The 14,351-nt window shown below is 38.7% G+C and overlaps 2 protein-coding genes across 2 annotated transcripts; both read left to right on the top strand.

Annotated features, from left to right (window-relative positions):
• The first annotated feature begins 276 nt into the window (after positions 1-276).
• tspan34a (tetraspanin 34a) lies at positions 277-5,410 on the top strand. The gene is made up of 8 exons (XM_085356055.1): positions 277-330; positions 1,422-1,503; positions 2,605-2,817; positions 3,663-3,737; positions 3,839-3,946; positions 4,145-4,282; positions 4,401-4,493; positions 4,980-5,410. Exons 2-8 carry the CDS (start codon positions 1,447-1,449, stop codon positions 5,034-5,036), a joined length of 741 nt encoding a protein of 246 aa, XP_085212181.1. The 5' UTR covers positions 277-330; positions 1,422-1,446; the 3' UTR covers positions 5,037-5,410.
• A 6,001-nt stretch (positions 5,411-11,411) lies between these two features.
• Positions 11,412-12,458, top strand: dand5 (DAN domain family, member 5). The gene is made up of 2 exons (XM_085356054.1): positions 11,412-11,879; positions 12,159-12,458. The coding sequence occupies exons 1-2, from the start codon at positions 11,412-11,414 to the stop codon at positions 12,456-12,458; spliced, it is 768 nt and encodes a 255-aa protein (XP_085212180.1).
• The last annotated feature ends 1,893 nt before the right edge of the window (positions 12,459-14,351 follow it).

The raw sequence follows: 14,351 nt of genomic DNA, 5'->3' as shown, positions 1-14,351 counted from the left end.
GGAGCTTGTGACTGAATTACGTCACCTGAGAAAATATCTCTTGTCAGATTAAATTGCTTTATATGATGTTGTTGTCTGATTTTTTTTGTCTTCGTGACATTTGGTCACGTATCTCAATGTCATGGAAAGTTGTGAAATGTGATTGAAAATAACTTTGAACCCTGTGTGTGTGTGTGTGTGTGTGTGTGTGTGTGTGTGTCCTATGGTGGGCGTGTTGGTCATGGGGTTGTGCGACCTGTGAGAACTTAAATGGGCAGTCCAAATCGTCGATGCACAGACACTCCTCGCTGATCAGACCTCAGCGGACACGCACACCTCAGTACAACACAGGTATAGTTGCTTTCTTCACTTTTTAATTCAAACTCCACAACTACACTGCTATTAATCTTCCTTAATCTAAAGCTCATCCGGATGATGAATGGTTTGTTCTGTAATCAAAGGATTTTATTAACATTAGGCAAGTTGTAGTGACATGATTACTATTCCTTAGCAATATCCAAGTGTTATTATTTTGTATAAAAACAGGTACAAAAAACAAAAAAAACCCATCAAACTGAGTTATTTAGCTGCTGCATTTCTATTAAAAGTGTTGGTGCAGAAACATCTTTTCTTCTTAGAGTTTAAGTAATTTATTCCCCTCTTCTGTGGCTGCTCGAGTATGTATTCAGAAATTAACATGGAGGTGTTATAAGGGAACTTTATTGCCTCATGGAAACAAGGTTGCAGCTGCAAAGTAGGTCCAATTGATTGCTGTTGTCAAAGCTGCAATAAGGAAGAACATGACAGTCACTATAAAACGGAGTTTATTTCTCTGATACCAGGAACAGGCATGTTAGGTTGTGCAAGTTAATGGACAAGGGGTTGTGTGTGCCTCTTTTATGGCACTCCTGTGCTACCTAAACTGTGAAACCACTAACCTGATAAGGTACCTCAGCTGTAATATTTCAGCACACTTGCAGTTCAAAGCTAGAGGAAGCTATTTTTTTTTACCTCAACTCAACCAAATACAGACTTTAATGCAAGGAAAAAAGAAGCAAGCATATCACCCAGCTGAGGTGCCTAGAGTAGGATGATTTAAATAACTAGCAGCAAAATGAATAAAAAATAACATGTAGACTTGGGCAATGCTTCAACCGAAACTGCATGACGTCAGCATGAAACGATTGGTATATTTAAAGAAGATTACGACCCCCCCACTCTTTTGCTGCCAGCTACTTTGGTTAATGTTTAACCCAAGCGAATGCCGAGTGACCCATGTTGGCCACTGCTTGTGTTGTCTGCCTCTTGCTATTGATTTGAATTTCAGCAGTAAAAGAAAAGTTCCCCATGTTAAATGCTGAAAAAGAATAATTGTAATTACACTAGATAAGTTGTTTTCACCTGAACTGACATAATTTTTTTTGTTCTTGTTTCTTCAACAGAGTGAAAAAACAGAAATCAGCCAAAATGTGTTGTTCCGGCTTTCTCAAAATTATGATGTTCATCTTCAATGGCGGCATCTTTGTAAGTTGGAAAAAAGAGAGAACTTCTGTTTGTCTGCATCTCTTCAACAGCTTGGTTTCACATCCTACACCAGACTACAAAGAAGACTTTACAGAGAGTAGTGAATCAAAAAAGGCCAAACCATTTCATTTGGCTGTATGAATTATTCTCTTTTATAGGTAGTCTCAATAAGACGTACATTTTAGCCCACTTTCTCTGTTCAGATATGGCTTTAAGTCAGAGTTTTCGATAATGTGAATATTTGCTTTTCCCCATAAATCAGATTAGATGAACATTACCACTGAACATTATGTCTATTTAATGTAAGGTCGAAGAGAAAAGATGGTCTGCTTAGCCTTAGCTAACTAACTTACAACATAACACCAATTATCGCTACAGTGCTCCCGCTCAATGCAAACATGTCACATTCAGGTCGAATATTTTCAGTGAGCATTAACTGACAGGAGCGCTGATCTGTGGATTGCCCTCCATGCTCGGAAACAATTTTTTCTCCACTATCACAGTTTTTCATCACCATAACAGTTTCATCAATCTTTTTTTATGATTACTTTGTGCGCATGCAGAAAAATTACAGCTCCCATTACTTCTATTGTAACAGTGTCACTTCTTACATTGTCATTTTATTTTACTGATGTTGCTAGAATGAACGAACTCATTTCCAGAGTATTTTTCTTTATGTCTGTGTAATTTATCAGTCACCCCGATCAAGCGTAAAAAGAGGCAACTGGAAGTCTTGAGTAGTTTTCAGTAGATTGAGTAGTTTTAGGTGAAATGTCTTTGCAAACCTAAAGAAATCCAGTTGCCAACTTTTCTTCTTACGTATGTTGTTCCCTATTTTTGTCTTTTTCCTTCGGATTTTCAGTGATATCAGAAAATTAATTTAATATGTAGTAAGAAACTGTTTTTCTTAAAATGTTGACAGCTATAAATAAATAAAATTTATTTTGCCACTGTTACTTATTAAAAAAGTTAGTGCAGTTCATATCATTCACGTTCAGTTTTTTAGTTTAATTTCCCATTAGCATTCCATGTTTTAATCGTCTGCTTACATTATCTTACAGTTTTTTTCTTTCTCTCCTTTCTTTCTTCATAAACCTGCAGTTAGCAGGTGCCGTCATTCTGGGTGTGGGAATTTGGGTGCAGGTGGACAGGAGTTCCTTTCTGGATATACTGGATGAGGTGGAAGACACCTCCTCCTTATCACAACTGGCAAACGTCAGCTACCTGCTCATCGCCGTGGGTGCTGTACTAGTTCTGATTGGCTTCCTGGGCTGCTGCGGTGCCATCAGGGAGAGCAAGTGCATGCTGCTGACGGTGAGCAAAGTTTGGAATAAAAATAAATGAATAAAACATTTGTAAAAAAAGAAAGAAAGAAAGAACAGCAGATATGGTCTTCTGTGTCTGTAATAGTAGGATAATAAAGTTTGCAACTTTGCCCAAATCAATAAAATATAACATGGCACCAAAGTCTTTCCTTGAGATGACAATTTCAGTTTACAACTGGGGAGTAGAGAGAATTATATTTAAGTCAGCTGAGTCAGAAAAATGTTTAAAAGAAGTGTTTAGTATTTCCTTTTGCCATTCATTTAAAGACGTGTGTCCTCACACATGATGTGACCAAATACTGACACATCAGTAAATTTCTTCTTCGTGTGCTATCGATACATTTGAAAACAGGTGCAGGTGCTCTTGAAAGATTCTTCAACAGTCTGACTTACCAGAGCCAGCACTTTATGACTGCTGACGCTAGTTCTTGTCAAATTAATGAGGCTAAAGGCAATATGATAGATGTGAGTGGATAAAGAAGACAAAACTCGTAGTGTACAAATGGCAGTTAGTGTGGAAAGGCATATCCAACAGCCAATTAATGTACTGCACACAAAAAAACAAACACTGCAGGAAATAAATGTGTTTTAGGGCTGGGTTTGCTGTTACACTGACTTAGAAATGCACAGTAAATAGCCATCTTGAAAACTTTACCGTATTAATGGACATGTACTGTATAGTGACTTAAGATTGTGATTCTTCTGTAGCTACTCTTTAGCTTCATATTTGAGCAGGTACTTTCTTGTAACTATACATCTGTTTCTCCACTGACACCTTAAGAGTATGCTGTTAAGAATGTTTTACAGTATGCTTTTTCGTTTTCCCCCTTTTAGTTCTTCAGTATTGTTTTGATTATCTTCCTCATCGAGGTTGCAGGAGCCATTGTGCTCTTTGTCTTCAAAGATGTGGTAAGTAGCTCTGAAGAGCAAAATCTGGCAAGAGCTGCCAATGGTCAGATTTAGAAACTAAAAAGCATGATAACGTGCTACTGTCTGTCTGTGTCTCTCAGGCTGGTGAGCTTCTTCAGGAACTGGAGAAAAACGTCCAAAAGAGCATTAAAAACAACTATGGAAAGGAAAACCAGCTGACTTCTGTCTGGAACAACACAATGAAAGAGGTACTGTACCCATTTATTTATTTAAGAGAAAGGTTTGTGATCTATCTGCACATGGAGGTTTATTTGATCAAAATTTTAAGACTAACGTTTTGAATTACTTCACATTTTACACATTAATCAAACTTGTAGTCGTAATTTTGTTCTGTTGTTATGGTAATTAAAAACTTGTTGCATTAACAGTTTTTTGCTCTCTTCTAGCTTAAATGCTGTGGATACAGGAACTACACAGATTTTACAGACTCGCCTTTTAACAATAACGGTGGTCTCTATCCAGCCCCATGCTGTAATTCAACCATCAGTGCTGAGAAATGCAATGAAAATAAAGCGCAACATTCGGTATGAGACCAGCCTACATTTGGCCTAATTTTATGCATGTCAGCAACAGAATGAATCCAATGTACAGTGCACAGCAGTGTTTCCCATCCTCAGCTAAAAACATTTGTTTTGCTTTTAGAACATCGATGGCTGCTTTGACAAACTGCTGCAGCTGATAGAGGACAACGCTCTGGTCATTGCAGGTGTGGCAATGGGGATCGCTGCTCTCGAGGTATCGTTCACGTTCGTCATCCATCAGTTATATACTGCATGCTAGTTATTATCTATTGTGTATATTTTTATCTTCAATTTCTTTATGGCCATATATCTTACATATACTTATAAATGATACTAGATGACACAGTGTGTGTGTCTTTTTTCTGGGTGATTCATTTTAATTTTATTACTGTGAAACAACATATTTAAAAAAGTTAATTTTCATACTGATTTGACTCTTGAAGTAAGGGGAAATAGTTTCAGCCCAAATGAACACCTTATTTATTTTTGAATAAAATAAACAGTTCAGTTAACATCCCATAATTTGACTCAACCTTACCTTATAAATGGCATGACAGTTGCAGCAAAGTCCACAGCTTGTTCAGCAATTTGCATCTTACAGAGTACAGAATATGACACAGGATTTGTCCACATTGTAACTTGTATCTCATCTCAGATCACTGTAGTTAGATCTAATGTTGATTAACTGTTGTCTTTGCAGATCGCTGCCATGGTGGTTTCAATGGTTCTCTACTGCAAGGCTGGAAAAGATCAATAATTCAACTTTGGAGAAATTTTGCTAAGCGGTTTTGTCTGTGGAAAGTTTTCTAGTATTTGATTCAAAGCAGATTTTCAGCTGAACATTGAATGCTCTGCCTCTTCTGGTTTTTAAAGCTTTCATACAAAGATAGAGGAAAAGCTAGTAACATCTTTTTACTTTTAAAACGATGTATCTGTACACACTTATACTGTGATTTATTTATGTTTGTGTGAGGGTCTCCTGCTGTATGTGCTGATACACTTGAAATGATGCACAGTGCAGAGAACTCTGGTTTCTTTGTGTCAGTGGTTTACAGTCACTAAATTAATGTTATGAGTTTATTTTTTTATGTATGATCACTTCTAAATAATAAAAAGAACAAACTGAACTTGTGCCATAATTGATCGTAGTTTACTTGAATTTTTTATCTTACTTTACAACTTTTTAGGTACACCTTCTCAGTTGTTTGATAAGTCGAATATGAATCACATGATAGTAACTCTGTGAATTTCGGCATATGCACATGGTCAAGACGACCTGCTGAAGTTCAAATTGAGCATCAAAATACGGAAGAAAAGTAATTTAAGTGACTCTGAACATGGCATAGCTGTTGGTGCCAGACAGGCTTGTCAATTTTCCCACACAACCGTCTCTAGTGTTTACAATTAATGGTCCAGAAATTAGAAAATATCCAGTGAGCAACAGTTTTCTGGCTGAAACAGTAACTCAAATAACCACTTTTTACAACCAAAAATGTAGAAGAGCATCTCTAAACAGAAAACATGTGGAACCTTGAAGCAGATGGGTGACGTCAGCAGAAAGCCACACTTGTCAGCCAAGAACAGGAAACTGAAACTGCAATTTTCTGACTAAAATTCTGATGGGTCTCAATCTCTACTGTGACACAGATGGATGGTAGGGTTTCATTTTGATGTAAACAACATGAAACCACGGATGCATCCTGCATTGTATCAAACCCATTGGTATCAACTCAGTATCATTTAAATGCCACACCCTACCCGAGTATTCTTTCTCTTTATGACCACAGTGTCATGTCACAAAGCTCAAGTAATCTCAAACTGGCTTCTTGAATATGACAATGAGTTAACTGTATTCAAATGGCCTCCAGAGTCACCAGATCCGAATCCAGTAGATCACCTTTGTGATGTGGTGAAAGGGGAGATTTACACCATGAATGTGCAGCTGACAAATCTCAGGCAGCTATGTGACGCTCTCACGTCAATAAGCCCCAAAATCTTTAAAAAGTATTTATAGTCCCTTTTAAAATTGATGCCATGAAGATAGAAGTCATTTCTGTAGTCAAATGTAAGTCCAACCTGGTTTTAGTAAGAGGTGCCAATAAAGTGGCCGGAGATAATACGTAAGCTAATTATTAAAGAAAGACTTGATAAGAGTTGAATTTTCCATTAATGCTGCTGCTTTTATCTGCAGGACACAGAAAGCAGTTAAGTTATCATGAACACTGGTGATAAGACAGACTTCAAAAGTAATCTATGTATGAAGTCCTTACACAACCCTGAACATCAGTCATGTTAGTGTTGAATGAACTCATATTTTTTAGTATATCCACTCCAATTTAATCTTTTGAGTTAAATCTCGTGGTTCAACAGTCTGCTTCAAGCTTTGGAAAATGTCTAGTATTCAGGCATTAAGAAAAAAAATAGTGGCAGGTAATAAGTAGACTTAACAAAGTGTATAAGTTACATATTAATATCAACAAACAGGTGTTTAATTGCATGAGGGATGAAAAGGTATATTTGATCAGTATGGTGTAGACAAGTGGTTAAAACACTTTAATAAGTAAAGTAAATTATATTTCCACAGGTTAATTTTATTTGATACATTTCAATTTATACTAAGCAGGATTGATCACACAGTGTGTGTGTGTGTGTGTGTGTGTGTGTGTGTGTGTGTGTGTGTGTGTGTGTGTGTGCGCTAGCTGGTGACGCAGCCGGTTTTACAGTCACATGTTCTGCCACAGCCATCATAAACATCATAAACCAGATAAACCTTAACATCTGATTATGTTTGATAGCATTATGACATTATTAAGTTCTTTTTTAGGTCAACGTTCTTATAAGAACTTCAAGCATATGGAAAGTCCCTTTTATCTGGGACTCGTATCAACACTGAGAGTACCAATCTACTGTGCCTCCACCCAGTCTCAAATTGGGGAAATGTTATGTGTAGGTGAATGTGTCAACCACTATACCATAGAGCCATCTGTCTTTTAGCCACACAGGTCAAAAAAACTAAAGACATGCATACAAACACAACGTTTTATCAAGGCAGCAGACTCACAAACAGCCTTTTTCAGTAAATATATGAACCAATGCCTCCTCATGCAGGTTGTTTTCACAAATTTGACCAAAATTACCAAAAGTAACAACATTTTCTGTATTTTTTTTATTTGGTGTGTTGTAGTTTTCATTTTCTAATATTTTTTCCTAAATGTTTTCAATTTTGAGTTTGAGTTTTAGTTAACTAAAATAACCTCAGTCTGAACCAGACATTTCTTTGGGAGTTTGAGTTATTCCCCTGAGGTTGTCTTTCTATTAATCTGCCTGGAGGACTAAACGACTCCATGTCTTTTTGTTTTTACCACTGACATACCTATCTGCAACCTGATTATATTACTTTCTAGTGGGACAATAACAATAACACTAAACCTTGAACATTTTATTGTGGAAAATAAAACCCTTCTTAAGCACAGTCATTCCGTCTTTGTTCACCGGAGACTGAAGCCCGGCCTGTTGAATATGAACTGGGTTAAAGTTACAGACAGTAGTGAAGAGTTTTGATCAATGTCCCCAACTTATAAACTTCAGAAGTATTCTATAGTATAGTATGTTATGTTTTCTAGCTGGCTTTGTGGTGTCCTGATGACATAAAAAAAATGTAAAACATCTTGATGTGGTACAATGTGATCATACTACCTCAAGATGTCATAGATCATAGATTGATTGTTTGTTTGTTTTCTTATAAAATTCTTATAAAATATAGACTTTTTTAGTAGATACACTTAGGAATAAAATCTCCCGAGGACAATCTTAAAGATGAAGTCTCTGACAAACAGTTTAATGGCCAGATGAGTTTATTTCCGCTGATTTTTCATAACGAATTAAGCAGATACCTCCAGTTGATTCTAAATATCAAGTCTCAATTTGTTGGTGGTTGATTGGAACTCTCAATATGATTTCAAAAGACATAAAGCTGCCAGTGAATGAGGCCATTTAGACTGAAAAAAAAAACAACAACAAAAAAAACCAAACAATAAATGATCACAGAGAAAAACATTAAAAGTGGCAAAATCAACAATCTGCAATCATAAAAAGGAATGAACTGGACAGCAGCACCAAAAGTCCTGAAAGTCGTACCAGTGCCAAAATCTCCAATCACAACATGAATCATGAATGGAAATACAGAGGAATTACAGTAGGGAGCACTGGTTACACTCAAGAACATTAGATTAGGCTTTGCCAGACATCATCTAAAGAGTCAGCACAGCTCTAAAAACAAAAAGAAACCTTTGGGCAGTTGAAACCAAAGTTTACCTGGGAAGAAGTATGAAGAAGAAAAGAAACGGCTCATGGGCATGTATGGCTGCAAGTGAAATCGGGTCACTAATGTTTATTGATGATATGACTGCCGATAGCAGCAGCAGGAAGAACTGTGAAGTGTGCAGGGCTATACTCTCTGCTTAGATGCAACCAGCTGGTGCAAAACTGATAGGACTTTGTGTTACAGTGCAAATGGATAATGATGCAAAACAAATGTACGTAACCCAAGAAGTCCTTAAAGGCAAAGAAAAGAGAAATTCTTCAATGTCAATGTCAGTCATCTGATCTCATCCCAACAGAGCATGCTCAGTTTCTGATGGCAAAAGTGAATGCAGACAGACCCACAAACAAGCAGCCCTTGAAGGTGAAGGCCACAGTGGCATAACAGAGCATTTCAAGAAAGGAAACACAGCAGTTGGTGATGTTTATGGTTTCAATCACTCCTTGTGTTGAAATTGTTACTCTGACCAGTTACTTTTGAGCTTCCAAAAATCTGGGACTGCATATAAAAATGACTGCAATCCCGAAACAGTTAATGCAAAATTTTTACTTTCAACCTCTTGAATAAAAGTTAAAAGTCTGCTTTTTAGTCACATTTCCATTCTTTGATTTAAAATGTAATTTAATATGACGTATAGAGAAATCGAAAAAGCGGATTTGTCCAGAAAGTTAATGCCCAAACTGCATACTAGATAAACATATTTTCATCCAAATCTGGTATTGTCGGAAAAAGCTGGCAGTCGGGCTTTCACAAAGTTACACATTCATGGACCGTTTCCTTCCAGTATGTGAATAATTCTAATGCATTACTTCCTGGAGTAACTTTATTGTCACAGTTTATGACGGGCCATCTTTTATATGGTGTACTTGTCATTTGAATAAACAGAAACAAAAGCCGCCTGTTCAGCTTTTAACCCCCACAACAAGCTGCTGACGTGTCATTGGTTTATTCAAATATTTACTGGTGTCTTTCTAGAGAATGGTATAAATGAACAGGAGTCCAAAGATTCCCAGTTCAATACTGGGAGGAGACACAAATCCTTTTGCAGTTATATCAGGAAGGCCTTTAGATATCTGCCAAATCACACATCCGGAGCTACCTGATGTGGCAACCCTTGAGAATAAGGAAGCAAGAAAAGCAGATCTAACCTGTCAGTACAGCCTTTTGTTGAAAAGCAGTGAAACAACAGAGGGGCTCTACAAAAATACTGATTGTAAAATGCACACAGTCACAGTCTGGAGGTTTGTTTAAATACTAAAGGGGCAATTGAATGGAAGAAGGAGGCAATAGTTTGTAAACTGTGCCCTCTAGTGGAGAATGATCATGCTGTAGCTGGAGGAATAGACCTTGAATGCTTTTTAAACACAGTCGCATAACCTTGAATTACTACTTATCTTGCTGGTAAATAAGGTTGATACTACAAATGTCACCCACATGAGTGCATGTGATAAAAAACCTACAAATAAACCAGATTCATTTACCTTTCCTAATCTTTCTCATTGTATGCGCTAATGTTAAATAGTGATTCTGGGAAGCAGAAACTGAGAAGAAGGGAGGGGAAAGTGACTTTTAAAGCCCAGGCTTGTATATGAGAAAGTTAAACACTGGTTCTGTTATAAGACTGTCAGCTAGTCTGCTTTCAACAGCCAGCATGTGATCACGTCACGGGTGACAGAGCACAATCAAGTCTAACGGCGCAATGATGGGATGCCAAGGGAGAGGCTAAGAAACTGCTTGCGGGAATACATGGGAAGGAGACTGTTTGTTTACACGGGGAACATAAACTCATTATTGCTTTACAGTCAAAGGCAGCAGGAACACCTGTTGAATGACCGGCCCAGCTGATGAGACAGTGTTTCAAAAGTCTTTCTGAAACTGTGCGAGTATACTTTGAGTGTTTACGCATACACGTAAAAATCCCAGACCTCCAGGTTGAATTTAGGTTAATTGTGCATCAAGAATTCTAATTTAGTGATTCATTCTAATAAATTCCCACAACTGTTAATGTTTTCTTACCGTTATATTTATTTATTTATAATTCTTTCTTATCAGCACTGCAGTCATTTCTGCCAATAAAAAATTATATGCGGTTGTGTGCTAGGACAAGAAAAGACTTTTATTTAAAAGATATTGATATCTTATATGTTTTTCTATAACCAGATGAATACCTATGGGATATTTGGTGCTGTTAGGCAGCAAATAGCAAACATTAGACCATGTTTTACAAGAATGGTGTTCATACGTCCTCTATGCTGAAGGAGACTGAAGGTCTTTCCATTCAACTGTTGAAAAAACTTCTATATCTGTTGATGTTCTTTTGTTGTTGTTGTAAATATTCTCTCTTATTTTTTAATTAAAAGCATTCTAAATAAAAGTCGCAGCATAATTAGTGTTTGTGGAATCAGCCCAGATCGGATTAGTTTGAACTCCGAGATCAAGCTCACCTTTCAAATGTTATGTTTTTATGACCGTCTTTTCCACACTTGCTTTGAAACTAAAATCCTCTCAGTCTGGCAACCATCCACGACCTGGACTTTTAAGCTGGGTGTGATGTCTGGTCTGGTGTGGGAATTGTGACACCTTCTTTGCATTAAACGCAGGTGAGAATTGGCAGCCACCTACATAAAAAGACTCCCTCCGCCATACTGGCAAAGCACTGACAGCAAGGTTGCCATTTGGAACCTTGGACCACAAACTACCAGACAAAGATTTCTTTTTTAATTAAATGTTTTAAAGTCAATAGTGGTAAATTTTAAAATAATTTCAGTGTTTCAAGTCATTTCTGCCAGTTATCCAACTTTTCCTCAGAGTATGGCTCTCCTCATCGCCTTTATCTTTTTGTCAAGTTGGACAGCGGCGGCTCTTACACTTCCTTACAGCTCGTATGTGAAAGGATCCAGGGTTGATTTTGAGTCATCTGGCAGCGGACCAGAGGAACCTGTCCGGGGGATTGTCAAGGTTGTGCAGCTGGACCATCATACCCTGACCCAGTCTGGATTCTTCAGAAGAGGACTGACCCCCAGAAGAGCCCCTTCCCACAGTACCAGACTGCCCTTCCCTTCCTTCTTGTCTCGCGGTCGTCTAGGTCAGGCTGTGGGCAACAAGGCTCCTGTAAATCCACTACACAACCTGCGCCCTAAAAACCCCACTGAGTTAGAGCTAAAGAAGAAGCAGGGCCTGCAAATGTGGCAGAAAGTCATAGATAAAGGCGGCAAGATGTCTTTGCCAGTGAACCTGAAGGACATGAAGCAGACATGCACTGCAGTACCTTTCACTCAGGTAAGAGCCAAAGAATCATACGTTTTCAGTTCTTTGCCCATTAATATGCACATGCAAATCAGCGTCAGGTTAACTGACTTCTTACACGACTACACAGAATATTGGAAATTTCTCACTGTTAGTCACATTAGTGTTGATTTAAAAAAAAAAAGATTATTACAGTCTGCATTAGCTGTGGTGTTGAAGCGCTGATTTTTACTTTCTCAGAGGTAAAGGAAACATTTATGTCTATAGCTGCTGTGTTTACCCTAAACCTGACCCTCGCTGTCATCTTCCCAGCATGTGACAGCAGATGGATGCGAAACAGTGACAGTACACAACAAGCTGTGTTTCGGCCAATGCAGCTCCCTCTTTGTCCCGTCTGAAGGAGAGTTTGAAGGACTGAGTCCTGAGACAGGAGCCTTCCACCGGCGGGCCCCCTGCTCCCGCTGTGCACCATCAAAAGCTCAGACTGTTACTGTGCCTCTGCGCTGTGGAGCCGACGTCCGGGAGAAGCGAGTGATGGTGGTGGAAGAGTGCAAGTGTGAGACAGGCCGTGAAGAAAAGAGCGCCATGGCTGCAGGTTCCAGGCACGTGTAACACTGTAAAAGCTGCCGCAACAAGGCTTCATGACATTTTGTGCTGTCTGAATGCAATCCTGTGTTGCAAATCACATAGAAATTCAAGTAGGAGACAAGTTTTTAATTTGAATCAAATCACAGCCAAAGTGAGCCACTATTTTTCATAAACGATAAAGTGATTATTTTAATAGCTGGAACAAATATTTGTATGTGTAATCGTATGTGTATCTGTATTTGTGAGTCTGAATGTATTATTCAGAAGGTAAACGTTCTGGTGGCTTCTCCCACCATCGCTTGTTGACAAAGTGACCTGAGCTTCGGTCACGCATTTTTCTGTCGCAACAAAAGAAACGGTCCACACTGGACTTATGATTAAAAGTGTGTTTAGATTAATCTAAACTGAAATATTGTGATCTGTGATATTGTCATTAAAATGTCCTCTTTGTCCGCATTCCTTTTTTTCCTGGCATTGCTAATTAGTTTTCTGCCAACACTGTTGGATTTACAAGAGCAATTTAGTTTGCCTGCAAAGCTCAAGTAAAAAACATGAAGAGCATTTGTTGTTTTTTTTCCCTCCCACTCTTGTATTCAAGCATTCAAGTGTCAGCTTCTATATTTTATTAAAAAGCCGTGTTCCATCGACTTTTAGCACATAGCACTTACATCTGAAAGCACCGAACTAGACAGCAAGCAGGCTATTGAGCACAAGTACTTAGCGGTAAGCAAACATAATTGTTTCAGCATGGACCCCTGAATTATGTATAGGCACCACCTATTCTCATGCCCAATCTCTTTTCAAGCTAGCTGTGGGAATTTGAACATCCTTCACCACAGATGCACTTGAGCAAGAGGGCATGTGTGATTATGTGTGTATGTGCTTTTTCCCCCCCGTTAGAGCCCATAAAACCTATTATTCATTTATATCCTGGCACCTGGGCCTGGTAAAGTGAACTCATCCCACACATCCCTACATACATTCCCAGAGGAGCATAAAGAAGGGGGCTCTTTACGTCGCCTTGGCATGTTGTCAAAATGGCTGCTTAGATGGCCATTTGCATTCACGTGGGCTTTCTGAAAAAGTGAAAGCGTTCATTGCACTACGGGGGTGCATTGAGTCCCTTGGATTCCATTAGCATGTGATTAACATCTTGCGTTGATGGCTATATTTTCCGAGATTGATGGGACAAATATTTGCCCAGGTCTTAACTGTGAAGAATTAGGGGCCACTTTTAATCAGGCACTTGTTTTCTTTTTCTTTTTTTCCCTCTATACGTAGACATATAGAGAAGGTGGAGAGCTTGGGAGACTCACACGACAATGAACAAATTCCTCATAGTGAAGAGGGTTGTTTGTGAAATGTCAAAGTCTGAGTAATCTATAACTAATCATGGCTGTATTTCCCTAAATGTCATTATGCAATAGCGCATTTGCCATCAGTCCGCATGATGATGTTAACAAAGAAAGAGTGATGAGCTCACTATCTTCTCCCTGTATCACCCTCTTTCCAATCTTTTTTTTTCCTGGAAGAAGAGAGATTAAAAAAAAAGAAAAATGGGCATAGTGAGGGGAGGGGAGGATGAAGACGGTTGTTGATTGAACAAACAAGGTGCACAAGAGATTGCACCACTTAGCAAGACAGATGTCAGCCCCCTTTGCATTGTGGGATCCGGTGGAGCACTCCTGTGTCATTAAGGATGGCCTGGTTCCCATGGCGAGGGGAAAGGAAGGAGCGAAAGGAGGAGGGCCTGCTGCCAAGTTCAGCGCCTCGGGGATCAGATCAGCGTCACGGGGTGCTAAGTGGCCTAGTTAGCGCTTTAAAACGCACAATGAGCTGCCTGCTTTTTCTCTCGCTGTGTGTGTAGGCCTTTTAACTGTCAGACATGGAAATGGTTGGGAGGTATGTGTGATGGGT

The sequence above is a fragment of the Diplotaxodon limnothrissa genome, linkage group LG6 (assembly GCF_057381915.1).
Source record: "Diplotaxodon limnothrissa isolate DT_005_m linkage group LG6, D_limnothrissa_male_GT1.1, whole genome shotgun sequence".
Lineage (NCBI taxonomy): Eukaryota > Metazoa > Chordata > Actinopteri > Cichliformes > Cichlidae > Diplotaxodon > Diplotaxodon limnothrissa.
This window is presented reverse-complemented; position numbering and strand designations above follow the sequence as displayed.